Source organism: Gorilla gorilla, chromosome 16 (genome assembly GCF_029281585.2).
Source record: "Gorilla gorilla gorilla isolate KB3781 chromosome 16, NHGRI_mGorGor1-v2.1_pri, whole genome shotgun sequence".
In the NCBI taxonomy this organism is placed as follows: Eukaryota; Metazoa; Chordata; class Mammalia; order Primates; family Hominidae; genus Gorilla; species Gorilla gorilla.
This window is the reverse complement of record NC_073240.2, coordinates 85,985,304-86,010,293: the sequence shown is the minus strand read 5'-3', so window position 1 is coordinate 86,010,293 and position 24,990 is coordinate 85,985,304. Positions and strand designations below refer to the sequence as shown.

General features: G+C 41.7%; 1 protein-coding gene across 3 annotated transcripts in view; it reads left to right on the top strand.

The window, feature by feature from the left end:
* Positions 1 to 24,990, top strand: part of SEC11A (SEC11 homolog A, signal peptidase complex subunit) — a 46,474-nt gene that overhangs the window by 8,772 nt on the left and 12,712 nt on the right. For all 3 annotated transcript variants that reach the window (XM_004056699.5, XM_055362852.2, XM_063698794.1), the window contains 2 exons: positions 16,551 to 16,660; positions 20,385 to 20,534. In XM_004056699.5, the coding sequence (XP_004056747.1) occupies positions 16,551 to 16,660; positions 20,385 to 20,534 (260 nt within the window). The remainder of the gene's footprint in view (positions 1 to 16,550; positions 16,661 to 20,384; positions 20,535 to 24,990) is intronic.

Below are 24,990 nucleotides of genomic sequence, written 5' to 3'. Positions count from 1 at the left end.
GTACCATAGTAACAAAGATATTTTCTTGCTACCATTCCTTGATATTTTACATCTGTTATTTTTTTCATAACATTCTCTCCACAAATGACGTAAAGACAAGGATGATTATTCTTTTCCACAGCCAGATGGCACAAGCCTATAACAGTAAAGATGAGCTCCCCTTAGGAGAAACTGTGGTTTTAACTCTTCTTCAGAAGGGTTATCTTTTCTGCTCAAGGAAGAAAGTGAGATGTAGAATCCAAACACTTAAGGTGTCTACTCCTTAACTGGAAAATTTTGTCCAAAATTTTGTCCAAAAAACATGGTTTATCAGTCAGGGTTTAGTCTGGGAAGAAGAACTACTATGAATATTATTGAGTAATGGATTTATTATAGTAATAAAACCTCAGCCGGGCGCGGTGGTTCATGCCTGTAATCCCAGCACTTTGGGAAGCCGAGGTGGGTGGATCATGAGGCCAAGAGATCGAGACCATCCTGGCCAACATGGTGAAACCCTTTCTCTACTAAAAATACAAAAATTAGCTGGGCCTGGTGGCGCATGCCTGTAGTCCCAGCTACTTGGGAGGCAGAGATCACAGTGAGCCGAGATTGTACCACTGCACTCCAGGCTGGCGACAGAGCAAGACTCCCTCTCAAAAAAAAAAAAAAAAAAAAAGTCTCACACAATTGTAGGAGAAGCTGGATAAGTAAGTCTAAAAGTGGGTTAGAGACCCAGAGGAATGTCACTAAGCAGCTCTTCTGAAGCACTGGTTTGGGTGGACAGATCTAAGCTTGCCATGGAGTGTGGGACAGGATTCCACGTCCAGCTGCTGGAGTGATACTGCAAAGGAGAGCAGATGGAAGGATCCGCAGGAGGCCATTGACTGTCTGTCTAGTCTCTGAGTCAGCCAGAAGAGCTGAATTCTGCTGGCCCCTCAGTGTCTGTCTTACCATCTCTAACTACAGTGACCTTCTGCGTAATTGCAGCTACTGCACTTTCACCTTCCAAATCTTGGGCAGATTTCTTTTTGGCCAACTCTAACCCAGAACCATACAGGGAAGGGGATTTGGGGAAACCTACTTTTAGCTTAACCAAGTTGATAAAGTACAAAACTGTTAGATTCTACCCTTTGTCAACTTGGCATCTATACACACCTGTTTTTATCATGTTAGCTTTCGAATAAAGATAAAACAAAAGTTATGTTTCTGTTATAACTATCCTTTGTTTCTGTAATTGGTCACATGATCATAGCTGTTGTCTTTCTCTGCTCTCAGCAGGAACCTAAATTGGTCATAATTTCTTGCCTGATGGGGTGACCTACCCTTCTTTATTGAAGGGTTGTCATAAGAAGTCCTACCTGAATTGGGTTGTTGGAGTTTGCACTGACTTTTAGATGGGAGTACTGAGGGGCCCCAGAGATCCCCTATATTCCAGTTACATTTGCTTCCCTCATGGTGTAGTAGCAACCCTATTTCTCTCTGATGGTCAGGATCAATCACCCTAGCCAATTATAACCCTGCTGCATTTTGGTTCTCTAGAATGAGGAGCCCGAAGTGACCAAGTAGCAGTCTTAACATTCAGTTTAATGGAACCATTATGTCCCTTAATGGATGGATTAAAACCTTTGTGAATTAAAACCTTTAAATCAGGCCAGGTATGGTGGCTCACGCCTGTAATCCCAGTACTTTGGGAGGCTGAGGCAGGTGGATCACCTGCGGTCAGGAGTTCGAGACAAGCCTAGGCAACAAGGTGAAACCCCGTCTCCACTAAAAAAAATTTTTGGACATTGTGGTGGGCACCTATATTCCCAGCTACTCAGTAGAGGCAGGAGAATCGCATGAACCCAGGAAGCAGAGGTTGCAGTGAGCTGAGATTGTGCCACTGCACTCCAGCCTGGGTGACAAGAGCGAGACTCCATCTCAAAATAAATAAATAAGTAAAACCTTTAAATCAGCAGATTTAAAAGTTGTAAGGATGGGAAGCATAATTTTTTTTTTTTTGATGGAATCTCGCTCTCTTGCCCAGGCTGGAGTGCAGTGGTGCAATCTCGGCTCACTGCAACTTCTGCCTCCTGGGTTCAAGCGGTTCTCCTGCCTCAGTCTCCTGAGTAGCTGGGACTACAGGTGCACACCACCACGCCTGGCTAATTTTTGTATTTTTAGTAGAGACGGGGTTTCACCATGTTGACCAGGCTAGTCTCGAACTCATGACCTCAGGTAATCCACCTTCCTCGGCCTCCCAAAGTGCTGGGATTACAGGTGTGAGCCACTGCACCTGGTCTGGAAGCAGAAATTTCACTACCAGATCATTAGGGGTAATAATGAGAGGAGTCACACCTATTCCTATCCTTTAATTCCTGGACTAGTGAATCCTAGCTATAGAAAAAACAGCACCAAATGTTGGTTGTCAGTTCAGATCGTATACAACATACTGGAGGACATTAGACATTACCCCAGCCCCACAAAGTGTTGCCACCTAGCTGGTGCCATAACTGCATTCTGAAAAGGCCATTTGTGTCACGCAGAAGACAGTAACTGTAGCAGTAATTGAACAGGGAAAATCTAATATAAGTAACTGTTAACTACTAAAAGATGCTAAACTACTAAAAAGGGATAAAAGAGGACTCTTGGCTGGGCTCAGTGGCTCAGGCCTATAATCCCAGCACTTTGGGAAGCCTGGACAGGAGGATCACTTGAGGCCAGGAGTTCAAGACCAGCCTGGGCAATATAGTGAGACCCCGTCTCTACAAGAAATTAAAATGTTAGCCAGGCGTGGTGGTACTCACCTGTAGTCCTAGCTACTCACTAGGCTGAGGTGGGAGAATCACTTGAGCCCAGAAGTTTGAGCCTGCAGTGAGCTATGATCATGCTACTGTACTCCAGCCTGGGCAACAGAATGAGACCCTTTCTCTTTAAAAAGAAAAAAAAAAAAAAGACTCCAGAAGTAGCATATGCAGAAAACAGCTACTATCCTCCAGGATGAGGAAGAGTGAACGAGGAAAGAACTAAGAAAGCACCTTACCCCAAACCCCTCCCAAGCCTGAGATTCAGACCTTTTGGTGAGGGTTTGGCTGCCACAGGAACATGCAACCTATCATGGCAATACCATTTGCCAGAGTACTGACCTGGAGCTGGTTTATAGTCGTGAATTACTGGAAGGTTAAGAAATTTGGCAGAGAGTGAGTGTGGGCTGGAGTCAACCTTGATGGTCCCTGAGGTGAGGACTATCAGGCTTCCAACACACAGACCCACTGGGTATCAGGTGGAATAAAATCATGTTGAAACCAGGAAGGGAAGCCCTCTGTTGCTTTGCAGTGGACTTTCAATACCCTTTATTAATTAAACCTAATATTAAGCTAGCTGGTGGAGGATTTGTGTTTATAGGATTCAGCTTGAGTAACACAAGGAAGGAGGGTGGATTTGGAGCTGAGATACAATAAATCGAAAACTGGCCTACTATTCTATTATTTCAGGCCAGCTACTTCAAGGTGATGAGGGACATAGTAAGACTAGTGAATTCCATGACTGCTTGCCCACTGCTGTGTTTTAGTTGCTATAAAGTAAGTCCCCTGGTCAGAAGCAATGTTGTATGGGATACCACAATGAGGAATAAGGCATTCTGTAAGATCATGGATGGTGCTTTTTGACAGAAATACTAAGGACAAGGAAGACCAATCTATATCCGGAGTCTAGTCTAGCAAGAAGAAATTGCTGTTCCTTTCATGATTGAAATGATCCAGTATGATCAGCGTGCCATCAGGATTGGTGGTAGTGTTGGTTTTTTGTGGTTGGCAGGGTAGTCACTCAGTGTTGGCTAGAACCTAATAGGTCTTGGTGAGTGGAAGTCCATGTTGCCAACCTTTATCTTGGCTGCTGCAGCCACTTTGGTCATGAGTCCGTTGGGTAAGACAGGTGGCTGGGGAAATAGGCTGACTGACATCCACAGAAGAAGTCATTTTTGTTCACCTGATTATTAAGAGCTTCTGCTGAGGTAATTCTGTGATGAGCATTTATATGGCACACAATTATCTTCATATTCTATATACATATTTGGAGTGCTCCATCCACATATCTCTTCCTCAGACTTCTTGTCTCAACTTTCCAGTGATGTTCCTTCCAAGTCGCTGTCCATCCAGCCAAACTGCTAGTCATTTTTGAATCAATGTAAATCTACATCTGTAGTCATCTCTCCATCCACGCAAAATGAACAACTGCTGTATCGCTTGAAGCTGCCCATTGGGAGGATTTCTCTTCCTCACAATCCTTCATGATCAACCCTGCATGAGATTGTAATGCTATAGCTGTCTGCTTTTAGTTAGTGCTAGAGGGTTTATGTTGAACCATCACAAATCAGGCCTAAAGTCTTCCTTAGGCAGCTGTCAGAGGGAGCTCCTCATGAGGCAGTAAATGCAAGATGAGAGAGGAAGCAGGGTAGCATTGTTAGGAGCCATGGGTATCTGAGTCACTTGCTCATATTTACTTGTGTCTTCAGGACATGCTTGAGCCCAGTCTTCTGTATACCACTTACACTTAATGATGGAGTACTTACTGCTATGCATGCCCTATTTTATGGCTTGGTGAATCTGACAGCGTCCAGGCATCCGGTGCATGTCAGGGAGTTCAGGTCACATGGTAACGTGGCCCATGGTCAAGTTTTTAGTCTCTACAAGAACTCAGTAGCAAACTAAAAAGCTGTTACTCAAGAGGAGAATAATTCGCCAAAGGACAGTATAGCTTTGTCCCCAATCCCAAAGGTCTTGCCTGTCATTTACTTATAAAGGACTGCTGAAGGCTCCATATAGCATCCCTATCCATTACAGACACACCAGTCATCATGAAATCTTCTGAGTCACGTGGGTACTACTGTAATCCCAGGTACTAGTACAGCTTTCAAAGCTTGGACCTGTTGCAGAACCTTACTTAAAACTGGCTTAAAATGGGCTTACTAGATAAATAGGGTAAGTTGGGGAGTATTCACTTTTCTGCAATTTTCTGGAAGAGTTAGTGTGTAGAATTGTTAGAATTGTTTTCCTTAAATGTCTGGTGGAATTTGCCAGTGAATACCGTCTGAGCCTGGAGTTTTCTTTGTGAGAAGATTTTAAATCCATAAATTCAAATTATATGTAGGTCTATTCAGGTTGTCTATTTCTTCTTGAGTGAATTTTGGTAGTTGGTATCAAGGAATTGACTTACTTCATCAAAGTTGTCTAATATGTAAAGTTGTGTAATATATTGGTATAAATATATTTATAAACTGGGCACTGTTGCTTGTGTCTGTAATCTCAGCTGCCCAGGAGGCTGAGGCAGGACGATTGTTGAGCCCAGGAGTTTGAAACCAGCCTGGGCAACATAGCAAGAGCTCATCTCTAAAATTTTTTTTTTTTTTTTTTTGAGACGGAGTTTCACTCTTGCTGCCCAGGCTGGAGTGCAATGGTGCATGCGATCTTGGCTCACTGTTGCAGTGAGCCTCCCGGGTTCAAGTGATTCTCCTGCCTCAGCCTCCCGAGTAGCTGGGATTACGGGTGCCCGCCACCACGCCCAGCTAATTTTTGTATTTTTAGTAGAGATGGGGTTTCACCATGTTGGGCAGGCTGGTCTCAAACTCCTGATCTCAGGCGATCCGCCTACCTCGGCCTCCCAGAGTGCTGGGATTACAGGTGTGAGCCACTGCGCCCAGCCAAAAATTTCTGAAAAAATTAGCCGGGTTATTAGTTGCAGAAGTGTTTAGAATTTTTACATTCTCATGATGAACTTACCTCTCTATTATTATTATTATTATTATTATTATTGTTATTGAGACAGAGTCTCGCTGTGTCTCCAGGCTGGAGTGCAGTGGCACGATCTCAGCTCACTGCCACCTCCGCCTCCCGGGTTCAAGCAATTCTCCTGCCTCAGCCTCCCGAGTAGCTGGGACTACAGCCGCATGCCACCACACCCAGCTAATTTTTGTATTTTTAGTGAAGATGGGGTTTCACCATGTTGGCCAGGATGGTCTCGATCTCTTGACCTCGTGATCCGCCCACCTCGGCCTCCCAATGTGCTGGGATTACAGGCGTGAGCCACTGTGCCCTGCCAAAATCTACTTTGTGTGATATTAATGCAACCACTCCAGCTTGCTTTTTTTTTCTTCAATTTTCTTTTGATTAATGTAAGCATGATATGTGTTTTTCTCTTTTTTCTTTCACAATATTTGTGTCTTTATATTTAAAGTGCATTTTTTGTAGGCAGCATATAATTGAACGTTGTTTTATTTATCCAAGTGGACAATATTTAACTTCTAAGTATAGTATTTAGATCATTTACATTTTTTTTTCTTGAAACGGAGTCTTGCTTTGTTGCCCAGGCTGGAGTGCAGTGGCATGATCTCAATAAGTATAAAATATAAGTATCTATTATGCCTGTAATCCCAGCTACTTGGGAGGCTGAGGCAGGAGAATTGCTTGAACCCGGGAGGTGGAGGTTGCAGTGAGCTGGGATCATGCCATTGCACTCCACCCTAGGCAACAAGAGCAAAACTCCATCTCAAAAAAAAAATTATTATTATTATTGTTATTGAGATGGAGTCTTGCTATGTTGCCCAGGCTGGTCTCAAACTCATAGGCTCAAGTGATCCTCCCACTACAGCCTCTTGCTGAGTAGCTGGGACTATAAGTGCATGCCACCATGCCTGGCTCAGTCTTTTTTTTTTTTTTTTCCTATTTGCTTTTTCACTTGAGATAATTTCTATTGTTATGACTTCAAGTTTGCTAAACTTTTCTTCTGAGGTGCCTAGTCAGCTGTTATTTTCACCTGTCTGCTGTTTATTTCAGACATTGTTATTTTTTGTCTCTAGAAGTTTGATTTAGGTCTTGGATTTTTTTTTTTTTTTTTTGATATGGAGTTTCACTCTTGTTGCCCAGGTAGGAGTACATGCAATGGCGTGATGTCGGCTTACTGCAACCTCTGCCTTCCGGGTTCAAGTGACTCTCCTACCTCAGCCTCCCGAGTAGCTGGGATTATAGGCATGCGCCACCACGCCTGGCTAATTTTGTATTTTTAGTAGAGACAGAGTTTCTCCATGTTGGTCAGGCTGGTCTCAAATTCCCAACCTCAGGTTATCTGCTTGCCTCGGCTTCCCAAAGTGCTGGGATTACAGGTGTGAGCCACCGCGCCTGGCCTCTGGATATTTTTTCTATCATCCACATCTCTACTTAATGTGCTAACTTTTCCTCTACCTTTTTTTTTTTTTTTTTTTTTTTTTGAGACAGAGTCTTCCTCTGTCGCCCAGGCTCGAATGCAGTGGTGTGATCTCGGCTCACTGCAACCTCCACCTCCTGGGTTCAAGCAATTCTCCTGCCTCAGCCTCCTGATTAGCTAGGACTACAGGCATGCGCCACCATGCCCGGCTAATTTTTGTATTTTTAGTAGAGATGGGGTTTTACCATGTTGACCAGGCCAGTCTAGAACTCCTGACCATGTGATCTGCCCGCCTTGGCCTCCTAAAGTGCTGGGATTACAGGCATAAGCCACCTCGCCCAGCAAATATCCCTTTCTACTAATCCTATAATTTCTGCCATTTCTGGGTCTGTTTCTGTTTATTGATTTTTCTCATTATAGGTCATATTTTCTTGCCTCTTTGCATGTCTGGTAGTTTTTTATTGGTTGCCAGACTTTGTGAATTTTACCTTTTTGGGTGCTGGATATTTTTGGATTTGCGTAAATATTCTTGAGCTTTGTTCTGGGTTACAGGCAAGTTAGTTGGAAACAGTTTGGTCTTCTCAAGCTGTTGTGAAGCTTTGTTAGATGGATCCAGAGCAGCCTTTAGTCTGTGGCTAATTTTGCACTACAAGTGAATAATACCTTTCTGGTACTCTAATCCAAAGCCCCTTGAAGATTTCCACTCTGTCTGGTGGAAACAAACTATTCTTACGCCATAAGAGCTGTGAGAATTGTTCCATCCGCTGCTTTTAGATGGTTGTTTTTCCATCCTCAGGAGTCCCCTCACATGCATGCACTGATCATTGCTTTTGCCTCCCTGAACTCCCAGTTCTTTTTTGTGTGTGTGTGTGTGTGTGTCTTTGTTTTTTTCTTTTTCTGTGGAGAACGGGGATCTTGCTGTATTGCCCAGGCAGGTCTTGAACTCCTGGGCTCAAGCTATCCTCCTGCCTCTGCCTCCCTAAGAGCTGGGATTACAGGCGTGAGCCACCGTGCGTGGGTGAACTCCCCAGTTCTTTATCCTCAAGTCAGGGAGACTGCTAGGCTCTGTCTGCATTTCTCCTTTGCCCTGTGGTCTGGAAATTCTCCGATCTATAAGTTGAGGCAGTTGTAGGTCTCACCTTCTTTGTTTCCCCTTTCTAAGTAATCACAGTCCTTACTACCTGAACACAGTCATATATCCAATGTCCGAAAACCCTTGTTTCATATATTTTGTCCAGTGTTTTAGTTATTTCAGGCAGGAAGGTAAATTTGGTCTCTTTAACTCATTTTGGCTAGAACAGCATATTTTGGTTTTTTTGTTTCCTGGTTTTTTTTTTTTTTTTTTTTTGGAGACAAGAGTCTTGCTCTGTTGCCCAGGCTGGAGTGCAGTGGTGTGATCTCAGCTCACTGCAACCTCTGCCTCCCAGGTTCAAGTCATCCTCCCACCTCAATCTTCCGAGCAGCTGGGACCACAGGTACTTGCCACCACGCCTGGCTAAATTTTGTATTTTTGGTAGAGACGGGGTTTCGCCATGTTGGCCAGGCTGGTCTCAAACTCCTGGCCTCAAGTGATCTGCCCTCCTTGGCCTCGCAAAGTGCTGGGAGTATAGGCATGAGCCACCACTCCTGGCCAGGACAGCATATTTTGGAAATTCACCTATGTTGCATGTGTCAATAGTTAATTCCTTTGTATTCCTGAGTAGTATTCCATTTTGTGGAAATACTACGATTTATGTACAGGTTGATTATCTGTTATCTGAAATGCTTGGGGCCAGAAGTATTTTGGACTTTTTTTTATTTTGGAATACTTCTATTTGCATTTTACCGGTTGAACATCCCAAATCTGAAATATCCAAAATCCAAAATGTTCCAGTGAGCCTGAATTCATCTGTTGATGGGCATTTGAGTTATTTCCGGTTTGAGGCTATTATGAGGGAAGCTGCTGTACATGTGTTTGTATATGTTAAATATGTTTTCACTTGTCAGATTTTAAAAGATTTAACAGATTTTTAAAGTGAAAGTTGTTTTAATGATGGTATGCTTATTTAGACTATTAGGAATTTAAAAAATTATCATTTAAGATTCATTCCAGGTCTTGCATTGATTTTATTGGGTCACAATAATAGTGTCCATTTGAAGATATTTCAATTTTTTTCAGCACCGTCAATTTCACTTCTAGCTGCTATCAGTATACCTTCTGTAATATCTAGCTTCTGATTTCTCCTTTCATGAGTTAGAAAGCAGGAGAATTGTGATTATGGATTAATGAGTCCCTTAATTTGAGGTCTTAAGATAAATGGAATTTAAGACTTAGGCCAACTGCTATTTTGTAGCTCTAAGACACATTTTTGCTTCTGATTTCTTTTATTTTTTTTATTTATTTTTTTTTTTTTGAGACGGAGTCTCGCTCTGTCCCCCAGGCTGGAGTGCAGTGGCGCGATCTCGGCTCACTGCAAGCTCCGCCTCCCGGGTTCACGCCATTCTCCTGCCTCAGCCTCCCGCGTAGCTGGGACTACAGGCGCCCGCCACCACGCCCGGCTAATTTTTTTTTTTTGTATTTTTTAGTAGAGACGGGGTTTCACTGTGTTAGCCAGGATGGTCTCGATCTCCTGACCTCGTGATCCGCCCGCCTCGGCCTCCCAAAGTGCTGGGATTACAGGCGTGAGCCACCGCGCCCGGCCTGCTTCTGATTTCTATGAACATATCTTATATGTTGAACATCAAATATCTCTTACAAGAATAGGAAGCACAATGGTGTATTTGATCATTGTGATCAGTAAATACACAGGATGTAGCTTCTAGATGGTAGCCCATTAAATTATAGTATTTAAAATTATTATCAACTTTTATCTTGCTGAATTTTCTGTGTTAGGTTTTTCTTAATTTCTTATTATATATTATTTAGAGTGGATTATAAATTGTCTTGTGGCTTATTCTAGTCACAGGAGTTTGGGGGAAGGCTCTATACAATACTTCCTAAAAAAAAAAAAAGAATAGTAAACACAAATCCCTATATCACAGCTGCTGAGAGATATTATATAGAACTTTGATATCATTCTTTTCTAGTTTCACCTTGAGCATTGAAGAAATATTGTTCTGGTCATTTCTTAGAAAAAAATAATAAGGCTATTCAATTCTGTGGTTATTATTCTACATATGTTGCAATGTCTTTATTAATAGTTAGCTTGATGTGATCAGATGATATGAGGTTAGGTAGCTGCCACCTTATTTCTGCCAATACAGAAAGAGGCAACACTTTTTTTCCAATTATATACATTCCTAAGGATTCAGACATAGTGATAAAGAAAGTAGGGGCTAGGGAGGCAATATGTTTGACTTTTGAGTAAAGACTGTTGGCAGGAAAAGAGAGGGTAAAAAGAAAGGGAGAAGAGTATGACACTTTTCAATCTTTTGCTCAGATACAATGTTTGTTTTAGCAAATAGTGTGCTTCTGTCTAGGTTTTGGCTTGCAGATTGACTTAGCAGTATACAAATAGGTACCTTTTAAGGAACATACCAGTTATACATAATCAGGAACTTTTAACATCTTTCTCTAATAAAAATGAGGAAGATGATCTTGATGATTAGCTACATTTCACAATAATAATTCCATAATAAAAGTATTATATGTCTGAGAAAAAGGAGAAGGATAATTATGGCTGGGATAGTGACCTTCTTGCAAGAACATAGGAAATTATATATTTTAACTTGTTCATTTTTATTGTATTATTATTTTTTGAGACAAGGTCTCACACTGTTGCCCACGCTAGAATGCAGTGGTGCTGTCACAGCTCACTACAGCCTCAACCTCCTGGGCTCAAGCAATCCTCCTACCTCAGCTTCTTAAGTAGTTGGGACTACAGGTGTGTGCCACCACACTCAGCTAATTAATTTTTTTTTTTTTTTAAGAGACAGGGTCTTGCTATGTTGCCTTGGCTGGCGCTTTTTTTTTCTTAATTTTTAAATTTTGTTATTTTTTTTTTAGAGATAGGGATCTCACTATGTTGCCCAGGCTGAACTCGAACTCCTGGGCTCAAGCAGTCCTCCCACCTTGGCCTCCCAAAGTGCTGGGATTATAGGCATAAGCCATTGCACCCGGTGGGCATTTTTCTTTTAAATAGCAGTTATCTTATTAAATGTCTAATTAGGTAACTTCTGGCAACTCTATAACCGAGCCCTTTTGAAAATGGAAATTTTTTTTCCTCAACAAAATAGACGTGAACTGCGGGGTTTTGTTTTGTTTTGTTTTGTTTTTAGTTTTTATTTACTTCAGTGTGAATTTTTGTTTTGCTGCCAAAATCTTAATGTGTTTGATATTGGGATATTGCCATAAACCCTGCTAAGAGTATATGTAACATAGGGTACATGCAAGTATTACCTTTTCAAAATCACACCCATTCTGAATCCTGGAACACATCTGACTCCCAAGGGTTTTGAGTAAGGGATTGTGGAGCTATATACATTGTAGAATCCTACAACCCCTTCCTCAGAGGTTCTGAATTAGGGCCCAGAATCTATTGTCCTAACCAGTACTGTAGGTGATATTTTTAGTGCAGAAAGTTGGAAAATTGAGTCTTAACTGAATTCCTCACTGTTTATCTTCTGGTTGACATAATTGTGTCTTAGAAGCTAGTTTTCCTACTTCTATCATGTCCCACTCCACATCTTCAATTCAGCCTTCAGAATAAAAAGACCCATTTTGTCTTTTAAAAAGCCACCATCTTGAAAACGTAGAATTTAGGAGGCCAGAGTTCTAATAGTGCTACTCTGCCAGCCAGTAGATAAGCAGCCATGAGCATGTCGCTTAGCTTCTCTGTGCCTCAGTTTCCTTACCTGTAAATGTGAGTGTCAAAGTAGGTTTCAGATTATCCATGTGCTCACATCACTCTATTACTGAAAGAACAGCAGATATTTCTAAGTGTCTCTGCGAAAATGTTCATATTTCCTTTTGTGGAAATTGATTAATTACATTGATTGAGTACACCGTGCTTCATTGGAATGCTAGAAAAATAGTGTTCTGGCCATTAGCATGGACTTAAAAAAATAAACCAAAACAGTTTAGTTTTGAACAGGTGATACTTGCATATAGTAAAAACTGTAAAAATGTGAAGTATGTATATCAGAAAATATTTTTCTTCCACCTTGACTCCTGGTTCCTTTTCTCCAGTTTCTTGTCTGTCTTTTCAGAGATTAACTGTGCATTTATAAGAATATGAAACTTGATCGCTTCTCGGCCTTTTGGCTAAGATCAAGTGTGAAGAATATGAAACTTGAAACGTTTTTAAAAAGTACGCAGGAAAAACAGGTTAACTGTAGGGAGAAAATAGAAAATGGTACAAGAGAGCTGGATTCCTCATCACAATTGTATTTATTTTTTGAGACACAGTCTTGCTCTGGCACCTGGGCTAGAATGCAGTAGGGCAATCATAGTTCACTGCAGCCTCTATGTCCTGGGTTCAAGTGATTCTCCTGCCTCAGCCTCCAAGGAGCTGGGACTATAGGCATGCACCACCACACCCAGCTAATTTTTCTTTTTTTTTTTTTTTGAGACAGAGTTTCGCCCTTGTTGCCCAGGCTGGAGTGCAATGGTGCGATCTCGGCCCACTGCAACCTCCACCTCCGAGGTTCAAGCGATTCTCCCACCTCAGCCTCCCGAGTATCTGAGATTACAGGCATGTGCCACCAAGCCCAGCTAATTTTGTATTTTTAGTAGACACAGGGGTTTCTCCATGTTGGGCAGGCTAGTCTCGAACTCCCAACCTCAGGTGATCTGCTCGCCTTGGCCTCCCAAAGTGCTGGGATTACATGCGTAAGCCACCGAGCCCAGCCTCTGGATATTTTTTTTTTAATCATCCACATCTCTATTTAGTGTGCTAAATTTTCCTCTACATTCTTTTTTTTTTTTTGTAGATGGAGTCTTGCTCTGTCGCCCAGGCTGGAATGATGCAATGGTGTGATCTCAGCTCACTGCAACCTCTACCTCCCGGGTTCAAGCAATTCTCCTGCCTCAGCATCCCGAGTAGCTGGGATTACAGGCATGCACCACTGCGCCTGGCTAATTTTTGTATTTTTAGTAGAGATGGGGTTTCACCATGTTGGCCAGGCTGGTCTTAAATTCCTGACCTCGTGATCCGCCTGCCTCGGCCTCTCAAAGTGCTGGGATTACAGGCGTGAACCACTGCACTCGGCCTTTTTTTGTATTTTTTTTTGGTAGAGATAAAGGTCTTGCTTTCTGGTCTCGAACTCCTAGGCTCAAGTGATCCTCCTACCTCAGCCTCCCAAAGTGTTGGGATTACAGGCATGAGTCTCTGTGCCTAGCCCCTCATTGTACATTTTGAACATCATGCATTAACACCCTAGTATGAAAGTAAACAAACAGTTTTTAGAGTGGTTGGGGTAAACACCAGAATGAATAGCTAGAAGAGATGAAAATGGTTGATGTAGGTGGCCTGCCATGGCTAGGATATTGCTTTTTTTTTTTTACATATTCTTGTATGTATGTGTGTATAATGTTTTGATTAAAAATAACAATTGATTTAAAAAGAGAAGAAGTAGAAAATGTAGATGATCAAAATGAAATAAATAAGAATTGCCTAGTATTACACCCCCAAATATAACAACTAACATTTATTTTATTTTCTTCCTTTTTTTTTTTTTTTTTTTTTTGAGAGAGTCTTGCTCAGTTGCCCAGGCTGGAGTGCAGTGGTGCGATCTCAGCTTACTGCAACCCCCGCCTCCTGGGTTCAAGCGATTCTTGTGCTTCAGCCTTTTGAGTAGCTGGGATTGATTACAGGCATGTCCCACCACACCCAGCTAATTTTTGTGTTTTTAGTAGAGATGGGGTTTCACCATGTTGGCCAGGCTGGTCTCCTATTTCTGGCCTCAAGTGATCCACCCACCTCAGCCTCCCAAATTGCTGGGATTACAGATGTGAGCCACTGCACCTGGCTTCTTCCATTTTTTCTATGCATTTTTTGGAATTTTTCAGAAAAAATTGAAAAAACAGTACAGGGAACACCTGTAATCTGTCACACAGATCCAACAATTATTAGCATTTTTGCCATATTTGTTCTATGTATACTTATGTGTGTGTGCATATATAGAATTTTTTTTTTTGCTGAATCACTTGAAAATGAGTTGCAGATATGAGAATTCACCCCTAACTACAACTACTAGCTAACTACTACTAATATGCATCTCCTGTGATAAGGACAGTATTCCACATAACCACACCACCATTATCACATAATTTAAGGAAATTAGAGGCCGGGTACAGTGGCTCACATCTGTCATCCCAGCACTTTGGGACGTCAAGGCGGGTGGATTGCTTGAGGCCAGGAGTTTGAGACCAGTCTGGCCAGCATGGTGAAACCCCGTCTCTACTAAAAATACAAAAATTGGCCGGGCGTGATGATGCATGCCCATTGTAATCCCAGCTACTTGGGAGGCTATGGCATGAGAATCACTTGAACTTGGGAGGTAGAGGTTGCAGTGAGCTGAGATCATGTCACTGCACTCCAGCCTGTGTGATAGAGCAAGACCCTGTCTCAAAAAAAAAAAAAAAAGAGAGAAAAAAAGAAAAAAAAACAAAACACGAATTTCCTAATGTCATTTAATATTCAAATCATATTTTGAGTTTCCCCAGTTCACCCCAAAATATCTTTTATAGTTCAGATTTTTTCTTATGCTCTTTTTTTTGAACCAAGATCCAGCCAAAGTTTGTGCATTATTAGAACTGAATGAGAAGAAAAAAACAACAAAGAAACCAAAGTTTGTGCATTACATTGGTTGTTATATCTCTTTAGTACTTTTTAATCTAGAACAGTCTTCCACCTTTTTTTCCATGACATTGAATGACATTGGATTTTTGAAGAGACTAGGACAGTTGTGTAGAATGTCCACAAGCAAATCTTAACAAAAGTGACCAGGCATGGTGGCTCATACCTGTAATCCCAGCCCTTTGGGAGGCTGAAGTAGGCGGATTGCTTGAGCCCAGGAGTTCAAGATCAGCCCGGGCAATATGGCGAAACCTCGTCCCTACAAAACATACAAAAATTACTATGTCTGGCTACTCGGGAGGCTGAAGTGGGAGGATTGCTTGAGCCCAGGAGTTGGAGGCTGCGGTGAGCTGTGATTGTGCCACTGCACTCCAGCCTGGGCAACAGAGTAAGACCTTTTGAAACTTTTGTTTTTTCACTTTATATTACTAATATTTTGTTACATCCACAGTTTCAGTCCTGTGTTTAAGTTTCTTCATAGTTGGACCTTAATATGCTTTTTCAGATTTCTCCCAGTACTTTCCAGTACCAGCTTTTTCCTTGAACTATTTGCCATGGTGTCCAGTCATCCTCTCTATACTTTTTCCAGCCTTGGCCCAAAACAGTTAGCTCACATTATTTATCTTATCTGATTTTGTAATATTTTTTGCCTTTTTCCACATGTTCTGAATTTTCTTTATTTGAAATTGAAATGCCGTCTGGTGTTTTATCTGTTTATTCAAGTCACAGAATTTTAGAATTTGTTGGAGTACTGCAAATTTAGTAAGAAGGCTGACCTTCAAGTCTTGACTATGTGACTGATAAGCTTAGGACTTGGTGAAGTCTCCTCTTTTCGAGACAGTTTCCTTAACTGTAAAATGAGAAGGTAGAGTTAAATGTCATTGACTATTCCCATGATTATCAAGGGATAAGTATAGTAGAAAAGTAATAGAGGGCCGGGTGTGGTGACTCATGCCTGTAATCCCAGCCCTTTAGGAGGCGGAGGTGGGCAGATCATTTGAGGTCAAGAGTTCGAGACCAGCCTGATCAACATGGTGAAACCCAGTTTCTACTAAAAATTCAAAAAAATTAGCTGGGCGTGATGACGCATGCCTGTAGTCCCAGCGACTCGGGAGGCTGAGGCAGGAGAATTTCTTGAACCCAGGAGACGGAGGTTGCAGTGAGCTGAGATGGCACCACTGTACTCCAGCCTGGGTGACTGAGCAAGAGCGAGGCTCCATCTCAAAAAAAAGAAAAAGAAAAAGAAAAAGTAATAGAGGAGTTCAGAAGCAGAGACAGATTACTCTTGGATGGTAAGTAGCATGAGTGATAAATTTAAGCTGAATGATTATGGAGCCCAAATGAAATAACTTGTGTGAAATGTTCTTAAAATAATATGGTGTTATATAAATGTAACTGATGTTTTACCAAACAAAATGGAGCAGGGTGCTTTGGGTGAAAGAAGGGGGGCCTGTTTTGATGTGCTGATGGCATAATTATTATAATATATTAAAGAATGTCTCAGAACTGTAGTTGTCCTAATAGTACTGCTTGAAACTTTCAAATTGTTACTGCTTTCAGTTGCTTTCCGAAGTGGGGATAATGATGGATCTGATCTCTTCTCTTTTGTTCTTGCAGCTCTATTATCAAGTCCTAAATTTTGGAATGATTGTCTCATCGGCACTAATGATCTGGAAGGGGTTAATGGTAATAACTGGAAGTGAAAGTCCAATTGTAGTGGTGCTCAGGTAACAGTTTTTCCTTTCAAGGCATGGAATTGCATGGCATTACTTGGGAGAAAAATTGAGATATGAAATAACTGGCATATCATTCTCTTAGAAACTACTCTTTTCCAGAAAAGGGCCTGGAAGAAAATTAGTCACTACTTATCAGTTGTAAGAAATTCTCAGGCTGAGCACGGTGGCTTATGCCTGTAATCCCACCAATTTGGGAGGCTGAGGCAGGCGGATTGCTTGAGCTATGGAATTTGAGACTAGCTTGGGCAACGTGGTGAAACCCTGTCTCCACAAAAAATACAAAAATTAGCGGGTGTGGTGGCATGGACCTGTAGTCTCAGCTACTCGGGAGGCTGAGGTGGGAGGATCACCTAAGCCCTAGAGGTTGAGGCCTGCAGTGAGTTGTGATTGCACCACTGCACTTCAGCCTGGGTGACAGAGCGAGACCCTGTCTCCAAAAAAAAAAAAAGAGAGAAAAGAAATTCTAACTTTGTTAGGCATTTCCATTCAGAACTCCAAAGGGCTCATGACCTTTCTACAAAAAGGTTACCATGTTAAGGTTTGTTTTTGTCACATCCCTTAATAAAGTGTCTCGTTGTACTTTATTTTCCTGAAATTCTTCTGTCTTTTTATATTCCTCATTTTGATACACCAGGCCTGATATTTAGTTGTTAGTTCATTAGATGTTATAGTACTTCCGCAAATTAAGAGTTTTTCTGTAGCATGTTCTCAATGTCAGGATAGAATCATCACTAATTATTTCCAAGTTTCCTGCTGACCTTTAAATATCGCTTCTAAACTAGACTCCAGGAATTTTGAAGGCATTAATACCATCTCTTATGGTGACAAATAGTACTGAATTTTTTTTCTCCACTCTGCTTCCTTCCCTATCTTTGCACTCATACTCTTAGTGAATATTTTTTTTAAAGATGGGGTCTCGCTCTGTTACCCAGGATAGAGTGCAGTGGCGCCGTCATAACTCACTGCAGACTCCACCTACCAGTCTCAAGGGATCCTTCCATTTTAGCCTCCTGAGCAGGTGGGACTGCAGGCCTGCCCCACCATGCCTGGTTAATTTTTTAATTTTTTTGTAGAGACGGAGTATTAGTCCATTTTCATTCTGCTGATAAAGACGTACCCAAGACTGGGCAATTTACGAAAGAAAGAGGTTTAATGGACTTACAGTTCCACGTGACTGGGGAGGCCCCACAATCATGGCAGAAGGTGAAAGGCAGGTCTCACATGGCGGCAGACAAGAGAAGAGAGCTTTTGCAGGGGAACTCCCCTTTTTAAAACCATCAGATCTCGTGAGACTTATTCACTGTTACTAGAACAGCACAGGAAAAACCTGCCCCATGATTCAGTTACCTCCTGCTGGGTCCCTCCCAAAACACGTGGGAATTCAAGATGAGATTTGGGTGGGGACACAGCCAAACCATAGCAGATAGGATCTCACTGTGTTGCCCAACCCAGGATCCTCCCACCTTGGCCTCCCAACATGCTGGGATTACAAGCATGAGCCACCATGCGCAACCACTCTTAGTGATTTTAAAACCTAATTTAGTAACTCGTTTTTAGAGAATTACCACTTGGTTGTTTGACTGAAACATTATAGGCTGGGTGTGGTGGCTCACACCTGTAATCCCAGCACTTTGGGAGGCCAAGGCGGGCAGATCACTTGAGGCCAGGAGTTCAAGACCAGCCTGGCCAGCATGTTGAAACCCAATCTCTACTAAAAATTCAAAAATTAGCTGGGCATGGTGGCAGGCGCCTGTAGTCCCAGCTACTCAGGAGGCTGAGGCAGGAGAATTGCTTGAACCTAGGAGGCGGAGATTGCAGTGAGCAGAGATCGCTCCATTGCACTCCAGCCTGGGTGACGATTGAAATTTTGTCTCAAAAAAAAAAAAGAAAAGAAACATTACAGTTTTGTCATATTTTGGGCTTAATTTTGTAAGCCCAAATCTTTTCTGGAGATAATGGAGTGCATATTTAAAATAAATGGAATTATTAATATTATCTAGAATCTAAGTAATAGTGCATTAACATTATCTAGAACCTAAGTAATAGTACTTAGATTACTCTTTTTTAACCAAATTATCGAGATATGATTGACATACAAAAAGCTGTACATATTTAATATATACAACTTGATCAATTTGCAGGTAAGTATATTCCTGTGAAACCATCATCACAATCAAGCAAGTGAATATATTCATCACTTTCAAAAGTTTCTTCCCTTTCTATTTTTTTGTGATAAGAACATTTAACACAGGGCCTCCCTCCATCGCCCAGACTGGAGTGTGCCATCACACTTGGCTAATTTTTTTTTACAGAGACTGAGTCTTGAACTCCTGATCTCAAGTGATCCTCCCCCCTCAACCTCCCAAGTGCTGGGATGATAGGCTTGAACCACCATGCCTGGCCCCCAGTTTCTTTTCTTTTCTTTTCTTTCTTTTCTTCTTCTTTTTTTTTTTTTTTTTGAGACAGAGTCTCACTCTGTTGCCCAGGCTGGAGTGCAATGGCGCAATCTCAGCCCATTCAACCTCCGCCTCCTGGGTTCAAGTGATTCTTCTGCGTCAGCCTCCTGAGTAGCTGGGATTACAGGCGTGCGCCACCATGCTCACCTAATTTTTGTATTTTTAGTTGAGACTGGGTTTCACTGTGTTGGTCAGGCTGGTCACGAACTCCTGACCTCAGGTCACCTGCCCACCTCGGCCTCCCGAAGTGCTGGAATTACAGGTGTGAGCCACTGCACCTGGCTGAGATTTTTTAAAAGTCCCTCAGGTCATTCCAATGTGCAGCAAAATTTGAGACCCACTGCCATATCCCTTTACATAGAGGGAAGAGAGTCTTTAAACAAAAGTGTTTGGAGTTTGTACTTATTCGTGCATTGAACTTTATTTCTTGTCTTTCTGTTCTTACTTAAGCTGTTGTTATAGAAAACCGGAGCTTGAGTTTCTGAAAAAGACTGATGGGCTACTTCTTTATAGATAAAAAGGGGTTCATAAATTAGTGCAAATATCTTAGGACCTTTTTAGCACTTGGCGTAGGATGGAAGAGGTAAGAGGTAAGAAGATACTCTGTAGAAGTTAGTCTTACTTGTTACCATAGAATTGAATGTTTTCCTGGCTTCGGAAATTCTTAGGCAAAAATCTCTGCTTATTCCTTGGTTTTCTTTTTTTCTCTTTTTAAAATAAGTAAATTGATAACACAAGCATTATCTCTGTAGCTGGCTGTTCTTTGACTTGATGAGCCATTTTTCCTTCTAAATGAGTTGAACATATAAGGTCATCTTGGCTGTTATCTTTATAAATGGCAGAGGAAGATGATCCAGTTCTCATTTGCATATTTGAATATGTTTAGTGTTTTCAGATGAAGTGAGAATAAGGGCATTGTTTTAAAGTTCATTCTTTTATATTCTGTTTGTCATTTGAAATTTTAAAAGGTTAAGGAATTAGTAACACTGACCTTTTCAAGATTTAAGCTTCTTTGACTAGTGATACTTGAAATGGAACTAGTTAGTGAAGGTTAATAACTAAAACAAAAATCCTTTGGCGTAACTTTTTAGTCTGAGGAAACCATATTTTGAGAACAATACACATTTCTGTTGATATAGTTGTTAGGGTATTGAGTATGCGCCAAAAGTGATATTTTTTATTTTGTTGAATATCTAATTTTGAAAGTATATTTAATCTCATACTTTCTTTTTGCTGTTATATTCTTCTTTCCCTTCCAGTGGCAGCATGGAACCTGCATTTCATAGAGGAGATCTTCTCTTTCTAACAAATCGAGTTGAAGATCCCATACGAGTGGGAGAAATTGTTGTTTTTAGGATAGAAGGAAGAGAGATTCCTATAGTTCACCGAGTCTTGAAGATTCATGAAAAGTATGTGCAAAGTATAGCATCTTTGTTTCTAAGTGCTTTTGTTTAAGTGTTTGTGGTATTTAGTTTTGGTAGCCTAAAGATTGTAAAACAGTGAGGAACCTCTAGGCCTTCTTCCAGTCCATTTTTATGAATGCTGGAAAGTTTAGTGAACATTTTGAAAACTGTAAATAATTATTTATTAGTTCATTTCTTTCCCTGAAGGTTTTTCCAGAGGTTTTTCTTGGTTCCCTTTTACTTCCCAACCTGTCAGTGACTCTGTATATAATTCCAAAAAACTGTGACATAAAGATAGATCCTAAATAGAATCTTCTGGCTGGGCACAGTGGCTCACGCCTACAATCCCAGTACTTTGGGAGGCCAAGGTGAGAGAATGGCTTGAGCTCAGGAGTTTGAGGTCAGCCTGGGCAACATGGTGAGACTCCTTCTCTATTAAAACAAAACAAAACCAAAAAAGGCCAGGCATGGTAGCTCACGCCTGTAATCCCAGCACTTTGGGAAGCCGAGGTGGGTGGATCACCTGAGGTCAGGAGTTCAAGACCAGCCTGGCTAACATCGTGAAACCCTGTCTCTACTAAAATATAAAAATTAGCCAGGTGTGGTGGTGGGCACCTGTAATCCCAGCTACTTGGGAGGCTGAGGCAGGCGAATCACATGAACCTGGGAGGTGGAGGTTGCAGTGAGCCAAGATTGCACCACTGCACTCCAGCCTGGGCGACAGAGCCAGACTCCGTCTCAAAAAAAAAAAAAAATAAATAAATAAATAAATAGCTGGGCGTAGTGGCATGTGCCTGTAGTCCCAGCTAATTGGAGGACTGAGGTGGGAGGATTGTGTGAGCCCAGGAGTTTGAGGCTGCAGTGAGTCGTGTTTGTGCCACTGCACTCCAGCCTGGGCGACCGAGTGAGACCCTGTCTCAAAAAAGAAAAAAGAAAGAAATGAAAGAAAAGGGAGGCATCCTGTATGACACACAGACGAGAAGTGAAAGAGTAGGCATGATTTCGGTTCTTTTTTTGTTTGTTTGTTGAGACAGTTTCCCTCTGTTACCCGGGCTGGAATGCAGTGGCGCTATCTCGGCTCACTGCAACCTCCACCTCCCGGGCTCAAGTGATTCTCATGCCTCAGCCTTCTGAGTAGCTGGGATTACAGGCATGTGCCACCATGCCCAGCTAATTTTTGTATTTTTAGTAGAGACAGGGTTTCACCTTGTTGGCTAGGCTAGTCTCGAACCCCTGGCCTCAAGTGATCCGCCTGCCTTGGCCTCCCAAAGTGCTGGGATTACAGGCATGAGCCATTGCACCTGGTGGATTTCAGTTCTTGAAAGAAGAGAAAACTGTCAACTGTTGCTTTTTGAAATTCCTATAAACATTCTGGTTTAGAAGAGTTCTTTCTTCATTGGCGAAATAAAGATATGACTGCTTATTTTTTTTTAATAAAATCAGATATCAGTATGTATGTGGAAATACTATAATTTAAAGTGACATTATATTATTGACTGGGAAGGAATAACTTAAATTTTTAGAAATTGTTTGGGGCCGGGAGCAGTGGCTCATGCCTGTGATCTCAGCACTTTGGGAGGCTGAGGCGGGCAGATCACCTGAGCTCAGGAGTTCAAGACCAGCCTGGCCAACATGGCAAAACCCGTCTCTACTAGAAGTACAAAAATTAGCCAGGCGTGGTGGTGGGCACCTGTAATTCCAGCTACTCAGGAGGCTAAGGCAGGAGAATCACTTGAACCCGGGAGGCTAAGGTTGCAGTGAGCTGAGATCACGCCACTGCATTCCAGCCTGAATGACAGAGTGAGACTCCATCTCAAAAAAAAAAAAAAAAAAAAGAAATTTATTTTGGAATTACAGAGGTTTATTCAGCATGGATAATGTTTTCCAGATTCTGAAAGTGGATTTGTGTTGTTCATTCTCAGCAATGCCTGTTGTGAACAAAGCTGAACCAACTTTCCCCTAAATATATCAGAGAGAATCAAATTGAGCTCAGGCCTTGTTTAAGCTGGAGGAAAATTTCTCCATTTTAATTTGTGATCCTTTGAAATTGAGTGAGTTTGGCTGGGTGTGGTGACTCATGCCTGTAATCCCAGCCCTTTGGGAGGCTGAGGTGGGTGGAGTGCTTGAGCGCAGGAGCTCTAGACCAGCCTGGGCATCTAGACCAGATGGTGAAACCCTGTATCTACAAATACAAAAAAAAAAAAAAAAAAAAATTAGTCAGGTACGGTGGTGTGCACTTGTAGTCCCAGCTGCTCAAGAGGCTGAGGTAGGAGGATCACTTGAGCCCAGGAGGTTGAGGCTGCAGTGAGCCGAGATCATGCCACTTTATTCTATCCTGGGCAACAGAGTGAGACTGTATCTCAAAAAAAGAAAAAAGAAAAGAAAAAGAAATTGAATGAGTCATAGACTTCAGTTTAAAACTGCTTCTGGGCAGATTCATAGACAGAGAATATATTAATTGGAAAATCCTTAAATTTTTAAAATAATTTTGTACAGAATTCTGATGATTTTAAATATGGTACTTGTAATCTGGGGTTTTTGGTGATTTATTTCAGACTCTTGAGATACCTTCAACTTGCAGGCCTGTGTAGATAACAGACCCTGTTAATATTCAGAAATTTTCAATTTTCTTTTTTCTTTTGGGGAGACTGAAATATCTGGTCAGGATTACCATTTGGGTTTTTTGTTTTTTGTTTTTTGTTTTTAGACGGAGTCTCGCTCTTTCGCCCAGGCTGGAGTTCATGGTGCGAGTTTGGCTCACTGCAACCTCAGCCTCCCGGGTTCAAGCAATTCTCCTGCCTCAGCCTCCCAAGTAGCTGGGACTACAGGCGCCTGCCACCACGCCCAGCTAATTTTTGTATTTTTAGTAGAGGCAGGGTTTCACCATGTTGGCCAGACTGGTCTTGAACTCCGGACCTCAAATGATTCACCCACCTCTGCCTCCCAAAGTGCAGAGATTACAGGCGTGACCCACTGCACCCAGCCCTATTTGGTTTAATAGTATTAACATTGTTCTTAAATATGGGGACAAATAATATTCAAAATGTATGTATTTAGTAAGTTCATCCTATAGGAGGTATATTAGTCTGTTCTCATGCTGCTAATAAAGACATACCTGAGACTGGGTAATTTATAAAGGAAAGAGGTTTAATGGACTCACAGTTCCACATGGCTGGGGAGTCCTCACAATCAGAAGGCAAAGAAGAAGCAAATCCATGTCGTACATGTCGGCAGGCAAGAGATCATGTGCAGGGGATCTCCCATTTATAAAACCATTGGATCTCATGAGACTTATTCACTATCATGAGAACAGCTTGGGAAAGACCTGCCCCCATGACTCAGTTACCTCCCACTGGGTACATCCCATGACCCGTGGTAATTATGGGAACTACAGTTCAAGATGAGATTTGGGTAGGGACCACAGCCAAACCATATCAGGAGATGTTATAATTGGCTGATACTGAACACTGGCATGTGATTAAGTATTTGGAAAGAGAAATTTTACCATTGGGTGACTTAATCCTTAGCTTTGCTTTTCCCATGCAGATGGATACGTTATTCTGTACCCATTTAGCTTTTGGGGTCTTATTTTTTCTCATCTGTAAAGTGGTTATTTCATTCTTCCTAATTTCGCAGTATTGTGATGGGTGAATTAAATTCTAAACTCTTTGATCTCCCTAGAAGTAGATAATATTAAATATTTGGTCCTTGTTCCAGCAAGGGAAAAATCCTATGTAAATATGCCTTCACTCAGTATTTTGAGCCTATGACTTGTGAAATGCTGGAGTAGGACTTAATAGGTCTAGTAAGATCAGGTGCGGTGGCTCACGCCTGTTATCCCAGCACTTTGGGAGGCCGAGGAGGGCGGATCACCTGAGGTCAGGAGTTCCAGACCAGCCTGACCAACATGGTGAAACCCTGTCTCTACTAATAATACAAAAATTAACTGGGCATGGTGGTGCACGCCTTTAATCCCAGCTGTTCGGGAGGCTGAGGTTGCAGTGAGCCAAGATCGCGTCATTGCACTCCAGCCTGGGTGACAAGTGCGAAACTCCGTCTCAAAAAAAAAAAAAAAAATAGGTCTAATAAGAGTCGGTAGCCACCAGAGAATATTTGTTTCACTACTAAGTAGATGAAGAATATCTATCTATGCTTTTTCAAAAAAACTATAGTGATAACTCCTGATTACATCCCAGAAGGGGAAATTGGGTGTGTTAGTATGTTTGTTTGTTTGTTTGTTTTGCCAGCAAATCAAGTCTTTGGGAATAGTCCAGATCTCTCTAGCACCCTTTCCTTTTTCTGGGGAGTTCCCCATTTCCTGGATTTTTATCTCCTCATATCTGATTTGCCTTTTCTGCATGTGTGGAGTTGATATTGTTTTCTGGGTTGAATTCAGTTTTCCTTCCTGCTGTTCCTGACTTTCACTCTTGCAGTGAGCCCCTCCTAGCACCTGTCCTCTTTT